The following is a 17394-nucleotide window of genomic DNA, read 5'->3' on the forward strand; positions in this document are numbered from 1 at the left end:
ATCCCTGCAGCGGTTCCCGGCTCTTGGAAAGACGCTAGGCCCAGTGAGGAATGAGGAACGGCGGGGGCCCTGCCAAGCTCCGCACTGCACGCCAGATCGAACGGCCCCACCATCGGTGCCGAGCAAACGTCCTCCGTTGCCTGATTCTCTGATATTGATAGTATCGATATCAATTTATCAAAAGGTCCACATCTTCAAACCATGACAGACCTGCTGCGAGTCCTACCAGAATTCCCAGTCAAACAGTTTGGCGGCCTCATCTCAGCCCTCGAGTCACGCGGGTACACCACCGCCGACCTCCTGATCCTAGATCCTGCTGAAATAGAAACCAGAACCAAGCTGCCAAATGTGAAGCGATTATGTGATGCCATCTTGAACGCCCTACACACCGATCTTGGTGTTGCAGATCCACCACCACCACCATTACAACAACAACAACAACAACAACAACAACAACACGACGATGTACAGTCCAACATTGAACCACCACCACATCATCACCATGAAACCAGTCACCTAAAGCACACGGCTGACACCCTCTCCTCTCAATGGATCACAATCAGCACCCTCGACCCCCACCTGGACCTCGCCCTCGGGGGCGGCATTCCCACCGGCCACATCACCGAAATCACGGGTGAATCCGCCGCCGGCAAAACCCAATTCCTCCTCACCCTCCTCCTTGCCGTGCAACTCCCCCCTCCCCACGGCCTCTCCCGGCCAGCTCTCTACATCAGCACCGAAGCCCCCCTCTCAACCCGCCGCCTCTCCCAAATGATCACCGAAAACCCATTGTTTTCCACCCTCCCACGGTCTGCCCGCCCAACCCTCGACAAAATAATCAGCACCACCACCCCCGACCTCGAATCCCAAGACCACATCCTCACCTACCAAGCCCCGGTGGAAATCGCCCGCCGCAACGTCGGCCTCTTGATCATCGACTCAGTAGCAGCCAACTACCGCGCCGAATTCGAGCGCCCCACCGCCAACTCCAACCTCTCCTCGAACATGGGCGCGAGGACCAACGAGCTCATCAAGTTGGGAATGCACCTCAAGGATTTAGCAGAAAAGTACAACCTCGCGGTGGTGGTCTCCAACCAAGTAGCCGATCGTTTCTCAGGCACCGGCGGGCTCAAAACACCTGCTCCTGTCCCCCCCAAGACACCAGCTTCATCACTCAAGGCACCTTTCCCACATGTGTTGGGGAAACAATCACAGGAGTCACCGTTGGCATCAAGATCCCGACCGGCGGGGGCAATACCAATCCCACCGCCACCGCCACCGCCACAGCCGCAGTTAAACCCCGAGTTTCCCGATCCAGAAGTTGAGATTAACGCTCATCCTGCGTTATCGCTGGATCACCAGCAAAAGTGGTTTACCGGCTGGGGTGACAACCCATCGCTGGACTACCCGTTGAAGACGCCGAGTTTGGGGCTTGTCTGGTCGACGCAGATATCCGGGAGGATAGCGCTGTTCAGGAGGCCGGTTAATTATGGGTATGGGGATCATGTTGGGGCTGTGGAGGGGATGGGGGCGATGAAGGGGTGGAAGAGGTGGATGAAGGTTGTTTGGGGGGTTAATGCGCCGGCTTCTGATGTCAGTGGGAGGGGTGGCAAGAAGAAGGGAGGGGGGCCGGTGGAGTTTGAGGTTTGGAAGGGGGGTGTGAGGGTTGTTGATGCGGGGGAGGATTAGCAAAGGGAATATTGCATAATACTGCCAAAGGGCTTGGGGAAAGAGTATGGATAAATTTTTATTTGGATGGCACGTTGTGGACAAAAAGACTGGCACTATAAAACACTGAAACAGGCCTCAAAAGTAATCAATAGGCCTCTTGATTATCCTTTTAGACCTCTTGACTATCTTTTAAAAGCCTATTCTTCTTTTAAAAAGCATAGGTTAAGAATAACTACACATTGTACCGACTTGCAATATCAGTTATTTTTTACCCACCACGTGGATGAATACATATTGCCAGGCTAAGGTTGGGAAAGAAGACATCACTGCCAGGCCAAACTTTGAGAAGAGTAATCAGAGATAAATCCTCTTTATATATTCTTTTATTCTTAATATTCGATGATAAGATGCTGCATGGGTTGTTTTGGTGTTTTATTTTCATTTTGTATCCAACCGAATCCAACTCACCGTAATCCTCATAATCATCATCATAGTACTCCTCAGACTCTTCATAGTATTCCACATCGTCCTCTTGCCACTCCTCATCACCATCTTCATCCTCATCCTCATCCTCATCCCCCTCACCATCGTCACTCTCCTCACCATCGTCACTCTCCTCACCATCGTCACTCTCCTCACCATCGTCACTCTCCTCACCGCTCCCCTCATCCTCCACCTCTAGCCAGATCTCCCCATCCCGAGTCAACTTCATCTTCTCAAACTTCATACGCAATCCCCCCTCACCCTCAACAATCTCCACATCCTCACCCTTGTCCTTCCCAGTCTGTGCCGTCCCATGAATCTCCCCGGCATACTTCTCCGCAACAGCATCATGACCCTCTCCCCCATCAACCGCACGCAGGGCATCATTAAACGCCATCGCCTCCCTCTTTCTCTCGTTGTTGTAGAAATCACCATATTTTTGCTGTCCCCCGTTCCCTCTGTCTTGGCTTCAGAGGGAGCTGTTGTCTCTTTGGTCGGCGGTTTGACCTCTCATGACTCGTGCTTGAGGGTAGAGGTCACGTCCTTGTTCTTGTTGGAGTCCTCCTTGTTCCACTTGTTGTTGAAGGGTCGACCATACACACTATAGTGATGAAATTGGGGATGAGTTGCCATTGGGGAAGAGCGGCCACCAGGAGGAACGCTACCCGCAGCAGCTGTTGTAGAATGGCCACTGCTGTATGAGTTACCGAAATAAAACGGGGCCGAATCCTTCACATTGGACGAGGTGTCCTATTGAGAGTCGGAAGGAACACCGTAAGTGCGGTAGGTTGGCCGCGGGGCGTCATAGGCGCTGGCATTGTATATCTGCCGGGTCAGGCTCGAAGAGAGATAGGGGAGCAAGTTGGGTGGTGAGGGATAACAGGGATAGCCATATCCAGAACTGCTCGGTAGTCCTCTCGACGCCGGAGAAGAAGCCTGAAGGTAAGGGTGTCGCGGGTTGTACTCTCCCAGGCTATCCGCCCCCGAATTCCCAGCCGCCCCAAGCTTGCCCAGTCCCTTGTCAATCTTGGGGCTGGCCGTGAGAGCAGCCGTCTCCTCCCGGAGGGAATCCGGAAAGGCCTTCACGCTATTCTTCTCACTCTCTTCCCCCTCTACCTCCTCCTTCTCCGTCCAATCAACCCGGCTCTCCAACACACAGGCCCTCGGTTCAGATGCGTCCTTCTCCCACTCCCTCCCCATCCAATCAGCCCGGCACTCCAACGCACAAACCCTCCCTTCGTATCTTTCCTCCTCCCACTCCTCCTCCCACTCCTCCTCCCACTCCTCCACCTTCACCACACTCTCCTCCACCTTCACCACACTCTCCTCCACCTTCACCACCCTCTCCTCCACAACCGCCTTAAACTCATCAAACTCCCCCTTCAACTTCTCACACACACAATCCCTACTCTTCCCCCCCTCCACCATCCCCACCCTCTCCTTCATCACCCTCTCCCTCTCCTCCAACTCCCTCACCCTCCCCTTCAACTTCCTCACCCGTCCCTTCGTCTTCTTGTTCTTTTCCTCCTGCTTCTCCAGAAGCGCCATAACATACACCCCAGCATTACGATTCTCCTCCTCCTTCTCCTCCCCAGCCTTCTTCAGCATCCGCACCTCCTCACCCAACCCCTTGCACATCAGCCGGGTGCGATTAACACTGTCAAAAAGTTGACGGAGAAAAGTCATGAACTTGACGTCCTCAGTCTTTGCCTTGCTCGCCATCTCCTCCAGCTTGGCGACCCGATCGTTGAGTTCGGCTTGGGTTCTGTGGATGGGGGAGAAGGCGTAGAGACCTGAGGAGGGATACAAGGAAGAGGACATGCTGTCGTTGTTGTCGTTGTCGTTGTCGTTGTCGTTGTTGCTGTTGCTGTTGCTGTTATCTTGAAAAGGTGAAGACATCTGCAAGTCGGAATGGGGAGTTAGGTTAGCAGGTATATTTGGATGTTGAGTTATCGTGGTGTTAAGAAAGAGGGGTTGTGTTGAAGGTAGTAGAGCTGAAGGGATAGTTGTGATATGGGTGAAAGAAGATGATGTGTGTGATGATGGAAGCCAGGTGATGAAGGCGGTGTGTTGATGAAAACAAGCCTTCGTTGATGGCCGTACCTTGTCGACAAGTGAGTCAATTGACCTTGACAATATCCCAGAAAGAAAAGTGATCCTTCTAGGAATCCCGAGACACCTATAACTCTGGAAAAGAAAAGGAAAAAGAGAGAGAGAAATGCGGGAGGGTGCAAAGGGTTTAAGTAAAACCGCCCAAACAGAGCTATATCAGCAAAGTCCACCGCGAGATCACGCCGACCTCGTTATCACGACCACCCAAACTCTAATGATCACGCCCTCGGAGCAAGCAAGTGGGACATCAGAAAGCCACATCAACTCAGAACCAAAAAAACCCATAATGGCGCAATTCCCAAATCTATTCACAACACCAATGCTAAACCAATATCGTTTTACCTCTGCCCGAGTGCCCAGCTACCGTTCCCCAAGACTAGATATACACAATACGATATCTGACCCAAGCATCAAAAACGCCATAGCCCCCACCCACCCATTAGAAGCCCTAAACGCCACATATACATGCAAGTCTTTTTCTCCATCTGCTAATCATGAGAGATAGCTCCACTGTGGCCACCAGTGACCTCGCCGTGTGCCTCACCGAGGATGGGGAAACTGGTCCTCCAGCTGCATCCTGACCCCCACATTCATAGAAATCAGCTCCTGCAGCAGCAGCTTGGCAGCGTACGGCATGTTCATCTTGGTGACATTGCTCGTCGTCTTGCAAGTCTGGCAGTACCCCTTGTAGCCCATCAGACCACACCGCTCGCAGACGTCCACCTTGGTAACGTCAGAGCTGTACATCAACCGTTCCAGCAACAGCTGCGAGGCGCCGTAGGCAATCAGGCAATCACGCTCCATTTCTCCCAAACGCAAACCACCGTCACGCGAACGACCCTCGGTGGGCTGACGTGTGAGGACCGCGCGCGGGCCGCGAGAGCGAGAGTGCATCTTGTCTGCCACCATGTGCTTGAGGCGCTGGTAAAAGATGGGCCCGTTGAAAAGATAGGCCTCGTGGGGCTCGCCCGTGATGCCGGATGTGAAGTAATCCTTGCCCTCCCACGAGAAGCCGTGCTCGATCAACACCTTGCCCATCTCTTCCACCGGATGAGACCGGAAGGCATCACCAAAGCCGTACTCCCGCCTTCCTGCCACGACGGACGCCTTGCCGGTCAAGCACTCAAACAACTTGCCGACAGTCATACGCGATGGGAAGCCGTGGGGGTTCATGATGATATCGGGCGTCAGACCCTTGTCGGAGAAGGGCAGGTCCTCTTGGTCCACGATGATACCAACAACACCCTTCTGGCCGTGACGAGACGAAAACTTGTCACCAAGCTCTGGTCGGCGTGTTTGTCTGGTCCGGACCTTCAGCAGCGGCGTGCCGCTCTCCTTGGTGGTGATGACCACCTTGTCGACAATGGCTGGATCCTTGATCTTGTAGCTGATGGGACAGGGACGGAACTCGGTGATTTTCCGATCCTCACCAATGTTTGTTGACGTCTGGTCGACCGGGGTCTCCTTCATGATCATGATATCGCCGTCCTTCATTTTCATTCCAGGAGTAGCGAGACCATCATTGTCAAGCACCGCATGTCGATCCTTGGCCTTGCCGTCTTCATCGCGTTGCACGCCACCAAGTCGGTCCTTGTTTCGGTTGGGGTACTGTAGGAGCTCGGTCGTGTACTTCTTGAACACCTGGCAGCGACCGAATCCTCGATCGCAGGATGCCTTGTTGAGCACAAGGGCGTCTTCAATATCGTACCCCGAGTACGACATGACGACAACCGTGGCGTTTTGGCCAGCAGGGAGCTTGTCGTAATGGATGAGTTGAATGGTCTTGGTGATGACCATGGGTCGTTGAGGATACACGAGCGTGTAGTGAAGAGTATCGATGCGGTTTTGCTGGTTGTATGCGATGAAGCCTATCGCTTGCTTGCCCATGGCGCATTGGTAGGTGTTACGGGGCGACTGGTTGTGGTGAGGGAACGGAATGAGGCCCGCAACTGCGCCCAGAATGGTGAATGGCTCGATTTCCAGATGAGTTGTCTGGTCGTTGATGTCCGACTCGTGGACGGCAATCAGCGCGTCATTTTCCTCATTCACATCCAGATATTCCAGCACACCCTTCTTCAAAAAGTCCTCAAATGTGGCCTTCTTGTGCCGGAGAAGATCCAGATGTGCTGCCTCCAGCATGGACTTTCCGTTCTCGACAATGATGTATGGCCGACAGATGCGCCCTTCATCGGTGGCGATGTGGATCGAGGCTGTGGCATGACTGGTGTGAATCCCAATAAAGGCCGACAGCACGCCGCGGCGACGGAACTGCTTGAACCTCTTGGTGAAGGCCGCCGCGTCAAGGGTCAGAGCATACGGCGTGCCGTTTACGTGAATGATGAAGGCGTTTTCTTCATGCATCTCTGTGCCGCTGCACTCCTCGATAAGCCGGATGCCCTCGATCAATGTTGAGACGCACTTCTTGACCTTTTCTTCTCCTGCCTCGGTGGTGATATGTGTCATGAGCGCCAAGTTCTTGACCAGACCACAGGCCTCGCCTTCAGGTGTGTCGGATGTGCACAACATACCCCACTGCGAGGGCTGGAGGGCTCTGGGACCCGATACCTTTCGTGTCTTTTCGAACTGACTGCTGATTCTAGTCATCATGCCGAGGGCAGCAATATAGCTCAGACGACTGAGAACGTGTGTGACGCCGGCCCGATTCATACCGAAACGCTTGACTGTCCAATTCCCGCTCTGAATGGCCCGGTTCAGCCCTTGGGTGATCATTGTACCATAAGAGCCGATGGGACCGATGGGGTCATAAGCTGACGTGCGGTTGGGTCTCTTGAAAAAGTGCTCCATGTTCGCCTTGAGTTGCCCAATAAATCCTTTGAGCAGATCCTCGAATAGCAAAGACAGCAGCTGGCCGGCCAACTCCAAACGCTTGTTGCCGACGAAATCACGGTCGTCGACCAGCTCGGGATTGTGAACGGCCATCAGGATGCGCCGCACCATCATGGCGATGTAAATGGTCTTGGGATAAAAGTCCAGGTCCTTGACGGTGACATGGGCCACAATCAGGTTGGAGAGGGCATCCAAGCCTTCCTCGATGGGGTTGCGCCGTGGTCCAGCAGAGAACTTGGGGCTTGGCTTTTTCGGGCCGCCCATCTTGACTCTGGCACCTACATATTCCAGCGCCTGTTGCTGCGTGTAGACGCCAGCCTTTGCTGCGTCCTCAAAGTTGATGAGAAAGTCATCTTGGTATCTGGAGTCTCCTCCCGCCACCAGCTCCATGATGTCGTAGTCAGACAGTCCCCCGAGGGCCTTGAGAACGATCACGATGGGAATCGCCTCGACGAGAATGTTGTGGGTGAGAAGGATGCGGTCCTTCTTGAGAACGACGTAGGTCTTGGACTTGCGTTCGTGGGTAGAACTGGTGACCGAGGCCTGCACGCCACCCTTGTCGTCCTTTTCCACAATCACACGGTTCTTGCTGAGCTGTTCCTGAATCAAAATGACCTTTTCTGTGCCGCCAACAATAAAGTAGCCACCCGGATCCAGAGGACACTCGTTGAGCTCCTCCATCCTCGCATTATTGGCACCGTTGAGGTAGCACTTGGAGCTCTTGAGCATGACGGGGATGCGGCAGAGCTGGACATTTTTGCGGATATTTCTGACGCCGTTCTTGGGGTAGGCGATATCGACAACGACGGGGGCGGCATAGGTAGCATCGCGAAGACGGCACTCCATGGGCGACACGGTTGTCGAGCTCTGCCACTGGAGCTGCGAGTTTTCATTTCTCGTGGGCTTGCCGACGCGGATGTCGGTGAACTCGAGCCAGAAGCTGGGCTCCTGGTCGCATCGGATCACTCGGTTGGCCTCGACGATCTTCTTGATGTCCTCCTCGACAAAGTAGTTGTACGAGTCGATGTGCTGCTTTACCAGCCCCTTGACCTTGAGGAAGGCGGGCAGCAGCTGGTACTTGTCCTGCTTGGTGTTGATGGGATCCGTGAGCCGTTTGCCGTTGTAGAAGGGCTCCAGCAGAGCCTCGAAGCCATCGTCGACGGCTGCCGAAGGCATCTTGGTCGTGTCGTGCTGTTCAACCGTGACCAAGACGCTGAGCAGTGTGTGTGTAGTTAGTGGTGTAGTGAATGTCAAAAGGGATCTGTTCGTGACTCTAATAAACTCTAGGTAATTTTGCCCCGCGGTGATAGGCGTCGGCCTTTTTCTTATCGCGATAAGGAATTGAAGAAGAGGCAGGGTTGGCGACGACAGGGAACCGCCAGGGGTGGGTGTGGCTTGGCACGTTTAAGGTTGCTCAGGGTTCATCCCACCATCCAAGAATGACAAGCTCTTTGCTATCAACGCCATGGTTGGCGACACGGGGCTGTGGAAACTGGTTAGAGTTCCCCGACGTGTTTTCTCTTTTCCACAGCTCGTCCGCGCAAAGATGGATTGCATACCCGGCGCAGGCAGGTTGATGTGCTGGCGACAGAGCTGCATCTGGATTCCACTGGTGGATTCAGGGGCAATTGGGGGTCACAAGTCACCACGAGAATTGTAGTTGGCAAAGGCTTTTGTTATGGGCAGTCTTAACTTCCACTGATGATTATAGAAGTTCGAGAACAGTCTGGATCGAATTCCACATTCGTCGAAAACTCACCGCCTTTTATTTTTATAGATCGGATAGAGTTCCTTCAAGGGTGGGGGTTGCCCTTGAGGCTGACGTAGGTCATCCGATCCTCCTCTTCAAGGTAAAGGGGGTAGGTAGGTAGGGTGAGGTAAGCTGAAGGTGAGAGTCCAGGTGTAGGGTTAGAAAGACCCTTTCCAAGTGCCCGTTGCGGCGCGGGGAGTTGGTCGGACTTGTTGGAGTACAAGGTATTTTCGAGGTCCAAATCTCCCCGGGAGGGCATACCGAGACACCCAAACAGCACCTTTCCGATGCCACAAAGAGGTCTGTGTCTGTGATACCCTCCAACTTTTCTTCTTTTCCATCGAGGATTCCTCTGTCGGGCAGGTGTGGGGCATCGGTCAATGTCATTTCTCATTGGCCAAGCTGAGACACAATCGACGAGAACACTACCCACACCCAACAACATGGCAGCCAGCATCGCCGAGAAAAAGGGGGTTGGGCTGTGTTGTGTGTTGTTGCGAGATGTCGACATCGGACAGAGCCCATCTCCACCTTTGATTACTTGCTTCCATTGCTGCTGTTGCAACGGGATGCCGGCGCGAGGACACTTCGAAGAGGGGGTGAGCGAGAAGTGATCAATGCCTCCCCCTCCTTCCCCTTTTTGAACTGTCGAAGGAGCGGGGAATCAATCCCTTGAGGGGCGGTCCTAGCTCAAGCCGTCACCATCTCGAACCCCGCGGACGAAGGAAGGACTCGGGGCGAGGATGATGACAAGCAGCCGAGACTTGGGTTGTTGTGAGCAAACAATCAGATATCAGAAAAAGAAGGGACGAAGACTGATAGACATCCGATACTCCGTAGATGTTTGATGATGATCGGATTCCACCCCATGGCAGTGGTCTCGCTCACCGGGGGGAGGGACATCACCCGGCTAAATAACTTACCCCCCGCGCCCGCTCGTTGATAGCGTACACAGTACACTATCACAAGCTACTGTGGATACTTGCACCGTTGATCACCACCTGGATTTTGGTTGAAGCTCGAAATATGCCGGCCTCTTCCCCAGACGGCTACCTCAGCCCAAAGACGGAAGCCGGCCTTTTGAGTAGCGGATGCAAGGCAATTGACTTTGGCACCTGTGTCAGTTGTCACTCAGCTCATGTATGTGAGCTGCAATAATCACCACCTAGAATGGTCTACTACTCGATTCATCGCCACCGGCATATCCCCCACACGCCACTTATCGATATTGCATCTCACACCACTGGTCCAAGATATGGTTGAGCCAGCGCAAAAAGCCAAGCATAGCTCCATATAAACCTCCCAGATCCAAGGGTTCCAACCAGTCTTGTCAACCGACAATAGCAGCGAAGTACACAAACAGGGGGGTGGTCGGCACGAAGCTGGGGAAACAAAAATACTTTGATACCTTCTCGTTGAGGCAGTGTTGGCTGAGAAAGTGACAGCAGGCCCGTATATCGGCAACCCGTTTTCCCATCACACCTTTCTTGCTCTTTCTGCCGCCCGTTTCCCCTCCCCCCTCCCCAGAAAATGCTCACGTTGTACACCGCTTGTTTCCCTGATCGCCTGTTCTCGGCCGTGGTGTAGTGTAGGTAGTAGGTAGGAGGCGAAAAACTTACCACGACAGAAAAAGCTGAACGGCCTTTTCTCTTTCTATCCTATGCTCTTTTGAGAACGGGACAAGACACATGAAATAGGGGGGGGGAATGCCCCAATGAGGTGCCATCGCTTTTGGGGATTGACACACTCCCACCTCGCCTCCCGTGAGCAGCGCCAGTCCAACATCCCCGGACCATGCATGTAGGGAAGGGAGCTCCATGTACTGTACATGCCTAGCGTGCGTGACTGTCTCCTCTCAACATACCGTAACCACCATTGTCTCTCGAGACATGGTACATACAATTTGACAGTTTGACCCCCAATAAAAGTAAGTAGGTACTAAAGTACTAGGAAGGGAGCTTCGGGCAGCAAAAAGTGATTGCTCCAAAGCTAGGATGGAAGGGTAAGGTACAAAAGTACATACAAACTGCTACTCGGGACACTATCACAGAGCCATGAAGGTTGCCTTTCGTTCGGGAGCCACCAGCTTTCTCTCTGGCACCACGGTCCGCTGCGAGCGTTTCAACTTGTTGCTCCTCTCCATCTCTGCCCGCCCGGCCTCTTTCCTTTTATTTTTTCTTTTTTTTTTTATTATTTTTTTTTTAATTCTTTTTTGTATTTTTTTTGGTATTTTTTTTTCGTTTTTTTTTCTGGTTCTTTTTGTTTTGTTTTTTTTGTTTTTGCACACGAGCCGCTCTTTGCGTGTGGTTCCAGGCTCGGGTTGTTTTCTAGTGTGGGATCCCCAAAGTGTTAGTGCAAACGTGCAGGTGGTGGGACCCACGGCAGCCCAATCGTCAGGGTGGGGATGTCTTAGCGTTCGAGGGGGACGAGCTTGGCTAACCAGACCCTTTACTGGACAGCAACGCCTCTTTCCGCCCTGCCAGGGGTGACTGGCCTGTCTGCCACTGTCTGGTCATCCATCCCCATAAACCACAACCTCCTCCACCACCTCACCCCCAACGACGAAGCCGGCCCGTTTCCACACACTTTCCCTGAACACACATACCCACGCTCTTTTGTACTGTGCTTCAAGACCAGTCTTTTTTTTGCTGCTGCTCCTTGGCTATTCCTATTGTGTGCCAACAGATTCTCTAAAACCAGGTCAGTGACTGTGTCCCAGAGTGCGTGCGCGCGCATTGTCCCCTCCGCCGTCCGTCTGCCGCCCATCGCGGAACACCACAGCCGGCCGGGCGCCGCCGAGGGAGGGGAGGGGAGGGAAGCAACCATCAAGCGGGGAGAGTGAAGAGGGCTTGAGGCAACCGCGAGAACTGCAAGCCGACGTATTCTGCGTCTATCTCACATCTGGCCGCTCAACAATTCAGCCCTTGGAAAGCTTCCTTCAAATCGGTGAACCTTGATGCCGTCCTCAACCGAAGCCTCGTCCCAACAGCCACCGCCTCTCTGCTCTTCCAGGCTGCTTGTGAATGCGCGCGCATATCCACTTACTACTTGCCCCATACAGCCCCAAGTGCTCATGCCCCCCCGCATCATGACAAGCCGCTGACCATGCCTCCTCGTCATATAGACTTATAGAGCAAGATTCCACCGTCGAACCCGCCTAGCCGTGTATGAAAATTGGTGTGGTTGTTGTTGTTGTTGTATGTACCATAGGGCGGACGAGATGGACGACTATTTCCGGATCCAGCAGAGTCCCCGGGGTGATTCGCAAGTGAACGCGACACTGGGCCTTGTATCGCCTTCTCGAAATCCTCTTCTTCCTCGCCGGTTTACTGCCGATTCCGGACGTGTACCAACATTGTCCACTATCAATACCATTCAACCGCCGCAAACGCAGCAGCAACATCAGCGGGTACCTGAGCCGCAGGACTTTGCTTCCACTGCGGTACGTGTACCCCTCAAATTTCTTGGTTGGTGGCTTGAGAAGAAAGGGGTGGCGTTTGGGTTGATTACGCGCCCCCTAAGTGGATTTGGAGGGTTATCTGATTGAGTAGACCTTGAGCCGTGGCTGACGGTTTAAAAAACAGGCTATGCACAAAGTTCAACTGGTATGTTGAAACAACAACAGAGTTTCCTGCTTTGGAAAAACATAAGAGGGCAACCTGCGGACCTGTCAGCCGTGGCAACTTCATTGCTCCGACTTCCTCACCTCACCTATCTTTCGTCGTGGGTGGTGCCGTTCTGGCGAGACAGTATGGCTGACTTTTATCTTCTTCTTCAACAGCTAGAGAAAAAGCGTCAGGACTACGAGCGCCTACGAGAGCAGCGTAGGCGCTTCGAGGCAGAAATGCAGAAGCTGGACGCTCAGACAAGGCTAGAGGCACAGGAGCTTCAGCAGATGACTGAGGATATCGCCAAGAGACTGGGGGCCGGCCATCAGTCAGAGCCGACGACGCCTCCCGAGTACCGCGAGGTGAATACATCCTTGTCAACCATCTGGTCGACATCACGGCCAAACCGGTACTCGACCTCGAGCCTGACATCACCCCCGGGCCTCTACAACCGACCCAACAGATCTGGTTCGCTGCTGACATCACCTCAATCCGGTGGTGGTGCTATCCCGGCCCGGTACGCCTTTGACGACCCCTTGTCCCACTCGGTGCCTGGATCCCGTCGCAACAGCGACGAGGACGACGAGAAGGAGGAGGCAGTTCGCCAGGATCCCACCAGTCACCGCTCCACCAATCAGTAAGTTCTTGTCTTGGCTTTTCTTGCTGGCTGCTCTTCTGCCACTGCTTCTGAATTATCCCTGGGTGTCGGCTTTGGCTGTGTATTGCTGTTCGAAGTGTGAGAGGAGGGAGACACAGCTTGGAGGTTGGAGATGTGTACTGCAGCAACACTGAAGCTCGGTGTTCTCTGCTTGAACTGCCAGCTTGTCAGAGGTGAAGAAGCGCTTGGGCCAACTGTCGTTGCTCCTGCCGTGGTGAAACTGGTGTAGGGACCAGAGCCCCCCCCCTTCTCGCCGCCCATTACCGCCCTCTTGAGTGATCTCAGCAGCTGGTTGCAAACAAGCAGGGCCGTTGGTGGTTTTCTGGAATAATTCCGCTTCTTCCCACCCCCGCAACTCTCTCTTCCTCTTCGCAACACCTCACGTCGCCGACTGGTTGATATTCACATCATCCATATCAGTACCGCTTGTTACTTGTCTTTCACCACAATCCTTTTGTTGTTTCCGTGTTTTTGCGTTTGCAACATTGTTTTTGCTGTTCGCCGTGTCCCGTCGCTAACTCGACTCAAACTCAGCCTCAACCGGTATTCTATGCCGGTGACCAAGTCTCGAACCTATCTGGGTGATTTTGAGGACAGCAACAACACCACGGGCTTCCTCTTTGGAGACGAAGACTCCCATCTCGAGGATACCCGAACCACTCCTACAGCGGAGGCTTTCAACACGATCTATCGCTCACAAGCCTATTCTCAACTGGTGAGTTACCTTGCCCCGACCTTCTTCCGTTCATCTGAATCGCCTCGACTTCTTCACCCATCCACCATCTCTCTTTTGTTGCGGAGAATTGGAAGGTCACAGGGCGAGAATGACGTTAGCCAGCTCGCTCTTGCCGTGAAGAACTGTCAGGGCTTGTGAGATGAAAATTCTTTCTTCTCGCTCATTTCCCGCCTAAGGTTATTAGGCCGACCTTCTTGTTCTTCTCGCCCCTCACCTCTTCCCCAATTCACTCTCAATTATTCACTCCCATTGAACAATACTTCCGCTCTCTTTCCCCACTCTCTCATCTTCATCGCGATTTCTTAGCCACCTCGCGACTCCGAAAGGATCAACTGTTGCTAACATTTTTTCACCCAACAGACCTCATCTGCTCTGGATTCTGAACCCACCTCAACCAGTACTTGGAGTAATCTTACCAAGCATCAACAGCGACAAAGCATGTCTACCATCGGTTCCAACGGTCTCAACGGTGCCGGCCTGGTCGGTTCCCCTCCTTCGGAGCCTGGTACCATTGGCAGCCGCCCGGCCAGCATCCGTCACTCAATGGATGGCATGAAGTTTATGTCCGAGAGCGTCACCACGCCCTTGGACACTCCTGCCTCTGTTGTTTCCCCTCCTGCCGCCCACGCCGTGGCCTCGCCCCCCAAGCTTCAGCAGTCGTACTCTGCCAACGACGTCCCGACCATCAAGACCAATGGCTCGACTCTGGGTGCCAATACCAATGTCCATGCTCAGCAGCATTTCCACAACCACAATGCCAGCTTGGGACGCTTCCCCGCCGGTGCCATGAATCGCCACAGCCAGAACATGTCTGGTGATGTCCGCGTGGCCAACAGTCATGACATTGCTGCTGGTTATCCCTCTATCTCGTCGACCCTGTCGACCCTGCATGCCCAAGCTACCCCTTTCCAGGCTCCGAACCAGCAGCCCCAGGCCGCGGTCATGCCGGCCCCTCCTTCGCTGGGCGGAGTCCAGTATAGTCCTTACTATGCTGCTGCTGTGCCTGGTAGCGTGCCGTACAACGGGGGGCAGCCATTCAATCCCTATGGCATGCTCGTGCCGAGCTTCAGCAACCTCAGCATTGGCAGTGCCGCGCCACAGCCTTCTCAGGCCACGCAGCCTCAGCCTCATATCCCGACGCAGAGTTTCACTGGCTACGGTCCTCAGTACGGTCAGCCTGCTCCTCCTGCCCCTCGGCAACCTCTCCACGACAGCCAAGCCCGCGTGATTGCGAATCGTCGCCAGCAGGACAGTGAGGGTAAGTAACTTTGTTTCTGTTTTGATTTGCCGTCTTGCCGAGTTAGCTAACAATGTCGAAGCGATGTCACGCTACCAGAACATGACGTTGGAGAAGGCTGAGGGCAACATCAACAACCTGGCCAGAGATCAGCACGGCTGTAGGTTCCTGCAGAAGCAGCTCGAGAACCGTATTCCTCACGAGGTCCACGCCATCTACCGGGAGGTCTTGCCTCACGTTCACGAACTCATGATCGATCCCTTTGGCAACTACCTCTGCCAGAAGCTCCTCGAGTACTGTACAGACGACGAACGCACCGAGCTGATCAAGAACTCAGCCAAAGACATGGTGCCGATCGCGTTGAACCAACACGGTACTCGCGCCCTTCAAAAGATGATCGAACATGTGTCCAACGAGGTTCAGATTCAAATGATCACCGACGCCCTGAAGATGCAGGTCGTCACGCTGATCCAAGATCTGAATGGCAACCACGTGATTCAGAAGTGCCTCAACAAGCTCAGCCCCGAGCAGTCTCACTTCATCTTCAACGCTGTCGGGGAGAATTGCATCGACGTGGGCACTCACCGTCACGGTTGCTGCGTCCTCCAGCGGTGCATTGATCATGCCAATGGCCAACAGAAGGCCTGGCTCATCCAATGCATCACCAACAATGCGTACCGCCTGGTCCAGGACCCCTTTGGCAACTACGTGATTCAATACATCATCGACCTGAACGAGCCTAGCTTCACCGAGCCCCTCGTCGCCCAGTTCCGCACACACATTCTAACGCTTTCCAAGCTCAAGTTCAGCTCCAATGTGGTGGAGAAGTGCCTTCGCTGCTCCTCGGAACAGTCCAAGAACATGATCGTCTCGGAGCTTCTGGATGCCGGAAGCGAGATTGAGCGCTGCCTCCGCGACTCATATGCCAACTATGTCTACCAGACAGCCCTTGACCACGGCACCAACGACATGAAGCAGCGCCTCGTCGACTTGATCCGCCCTCATCTTGCCTCGATTCGCAACACACCCTATGGTCGCCGCATCTCGGCCAAGATCTCGGCCTTTGACGCCAGCGGGATCAATGCCAATACCCCCAATCAGCCGCCTGTCCCTGCTGACCACACGGGTGGCCAGGTGTCTATTCGTCCTGCCCACCAGCGTGGCATGTCCAATAGCACCAACAGCACGACGAGCACATTCCACGGCTATGCTCCGAATGGTGTCAACGGCGCCAACGGCAACGTTAACCACGCCGCTGCCATCACGTACCCAGGGGGCCCGAGCCAGGCCCCGCCGCAGCCGCCCCGCGGTCAGCAGCACCCGCACCAGTTCCCTTCTGGACAGGCGGACAACAACTGGCTCTAAATCATCAGCACTGGGGTGTGTTTGGGATCATGGATGGGTGATGGGTGTTTCTTATGGAGTTTGGTCTCTTACTTTTCTCTGCTACACTAGTCACGACAGCATGATGAGTGCTATGACCGTCACGACTCCTTTCCCTTTTGCACTTGTTGTTTCAGTAACAACGACTGACACGGCACTCCCTCTTCAGCGGGCCCTCTTTGAAGCTCTGCTGTGTTGTACACTATCTGCGCGACAGGGAGGATATCAGTGGAGGTGCGGTGGTTTTAGAAGGCTTTGTTTACAGCCTCTTTTTCATTTCTTATGGGGTATCGGTCTCTTTTTTTCTTTCTTTTCTCGGTTCTCTGGCCTCGCCAGCCAGCCGTTGCTATTCGATCCGTCACCTTTCACCTATTCTCGGGTGGTTGGCGCTCACGAGCCAAGTCGATTCCGCGACAAACAGCTCTCATCGAACATCTATACGCGTTCAAGATTCAGCCCTTTGCACCATCTTGCGTATACTGGGGCTCCAGAAGCAGGGAGTCTGGATATCACTTGGGGTTATCTGGGTATCTCTGTGGATATTCGACCTTGGGAGTTCTGGCGGCGGCCACAGCTTTTGTTTGCTATGATTTACGGGGGGGGGATTGATGTTGCTTCAGAAAGGCGAAAGGGAAATGGGCTTTTTTGTTTGTTGTATTTTTGGTAGTGTACACTTTTTACTTTTCTTTTCTTTTCTTTTCTTTCTTCGGCTCTTTTGATTCGCTCAAGAGGGTCTGATCTGCCGACATTACTCCGGATCGTTCCGCAAGGCTCTGGTCTCCTCTATTTGGGGGCACACTGTTTGAGGAGGGAGGGGATGTTGGGTGGAAGAAAAGATTGCTGGGTGGTGGACATGACTTTAGCGGTGATTAGGGGTGCTAGGATTGGGGCTTGGGCTTGATCTGGGTG

At 53.8% G+C, this 17394-nt stretch overlaps 5 protein-coding genes across 5 annotated transcripts; 2 read left to right on the plus strand and 3 right to left on the minus strand.

The window, feature by feature from the left end:
- Nucleotides 1–201: 201 nt before the first annotated feature.
- rhp57 (DNA repair protein rhp57) lies at nucleotides 202–1689 on the plus strand (the record flags this gene model as incomplete). The annotated part of the gene is made up of 1 exon (XM_062945886.1): nucleotides 202–1689. The coding sequence occupies one exon, from the start codon at nucleotides 202–204 to the stop codon at nucleotides 1687–1689; it is 1488 nt and encodes a 495-aa protein (XP_062801926.1).
- A 371-nt stretch (nucleotides 1690–2060) lies between these two features.
- QC764_307775 (uncharacterized protein) lies at nucleotides 2061–2551 on the minus strand (the record flags this gene model as incomplete). The annotated part of the gene is made up of 2 exons (XM_062945887.1): nucleotides 2061–2081; nucleotides 2126–2551. The coding sequence occupies 2 exons, from the start codon at nucleotides 2549–2551 to the stop codon at nucleotides 2061–2063; spliced, it is 447 nt and encodes a 148-aa protein (XP_062801927.1).
- Nucleotides 2552–2904: 353 nt separating this feature from the next.
- Nucleotides 2905–4053, minus strand: QC764_307780 (uncharacterized protein; the record flags this gene model as incomplete). The annotated part of the gene is made up of 1 exon (XM_062945888.1): nucleotides 2905–4053. One exon carries the CDS (start codon nucleotides 4051–4053, stop codon nucleotides 2905–2907), a length of 1149 nt encoding a protein of 382 aa, XP_062801928.1.
- A 753-nt stretch (nucleotides 4054–4806) lies between these two features.
- On the minus strand, nucleotides 4807–8289 carry rpc2 (DNA-directed RNA polymerase III complex subunit Rpc2; the record flags this gene model as incomplete). Its single annotated transcript, XM_062945889.1, has 1 exon — nucleotides 4807–8289. The coding sequence occupies one exon, from the start codon at nucleotides 8287–8289 to the stop codon at nucleotides 4807–4809; it is 3483 nt and encodes a 1160-aa protein (XP_062801929.1).
- Nucleotides 8290–11379: 3090 nt separating this feature from the next.
- Nucleotides 11380–16467, plus strand: QC764_307810 (uncharacterized protein; the record flags this gene model as incomplete). Its single annotated transcript, XM_062945890.1, has 7 exons — nucleotides 11380–11563; nucleotides 11988–12305; nucleotides 12448–12468; nucleotides 12645–13108; nucleotides 13664–13844; nucleotides 14226–15123; nucleotides 15185–16467. Exons 2-7 carry the CDS (start codon nucleotides 12063–12065, stop codon nucleotides 16465–16467), a joined length of 3090 nt encoding a protein of 1029 aa, XP_062801930.1. The 5' UTR covers nucleotides 11380–11563; nucleotides 11988–12062.
- Between the last annotated feature and the right edge of the window lie 927 nt (nucleotides 16468–17394).

This window comes from Podospora pseudoanserina, chromosome 3 (genome assembly GCF_035222485.1).
Source record: "Podospora pseudoanserina strain CBS 124.78 chromosome 3, whole genome shotgun sequence".
In the NCBI taxonomy this organism is placed as follows: domain Eukaryota; kingdom Fungi; phylum Ascomycota; class Sordariomycetes; order Sordariales; family Podosporaceae; genus Podospora; species Podospora pseudoanserina.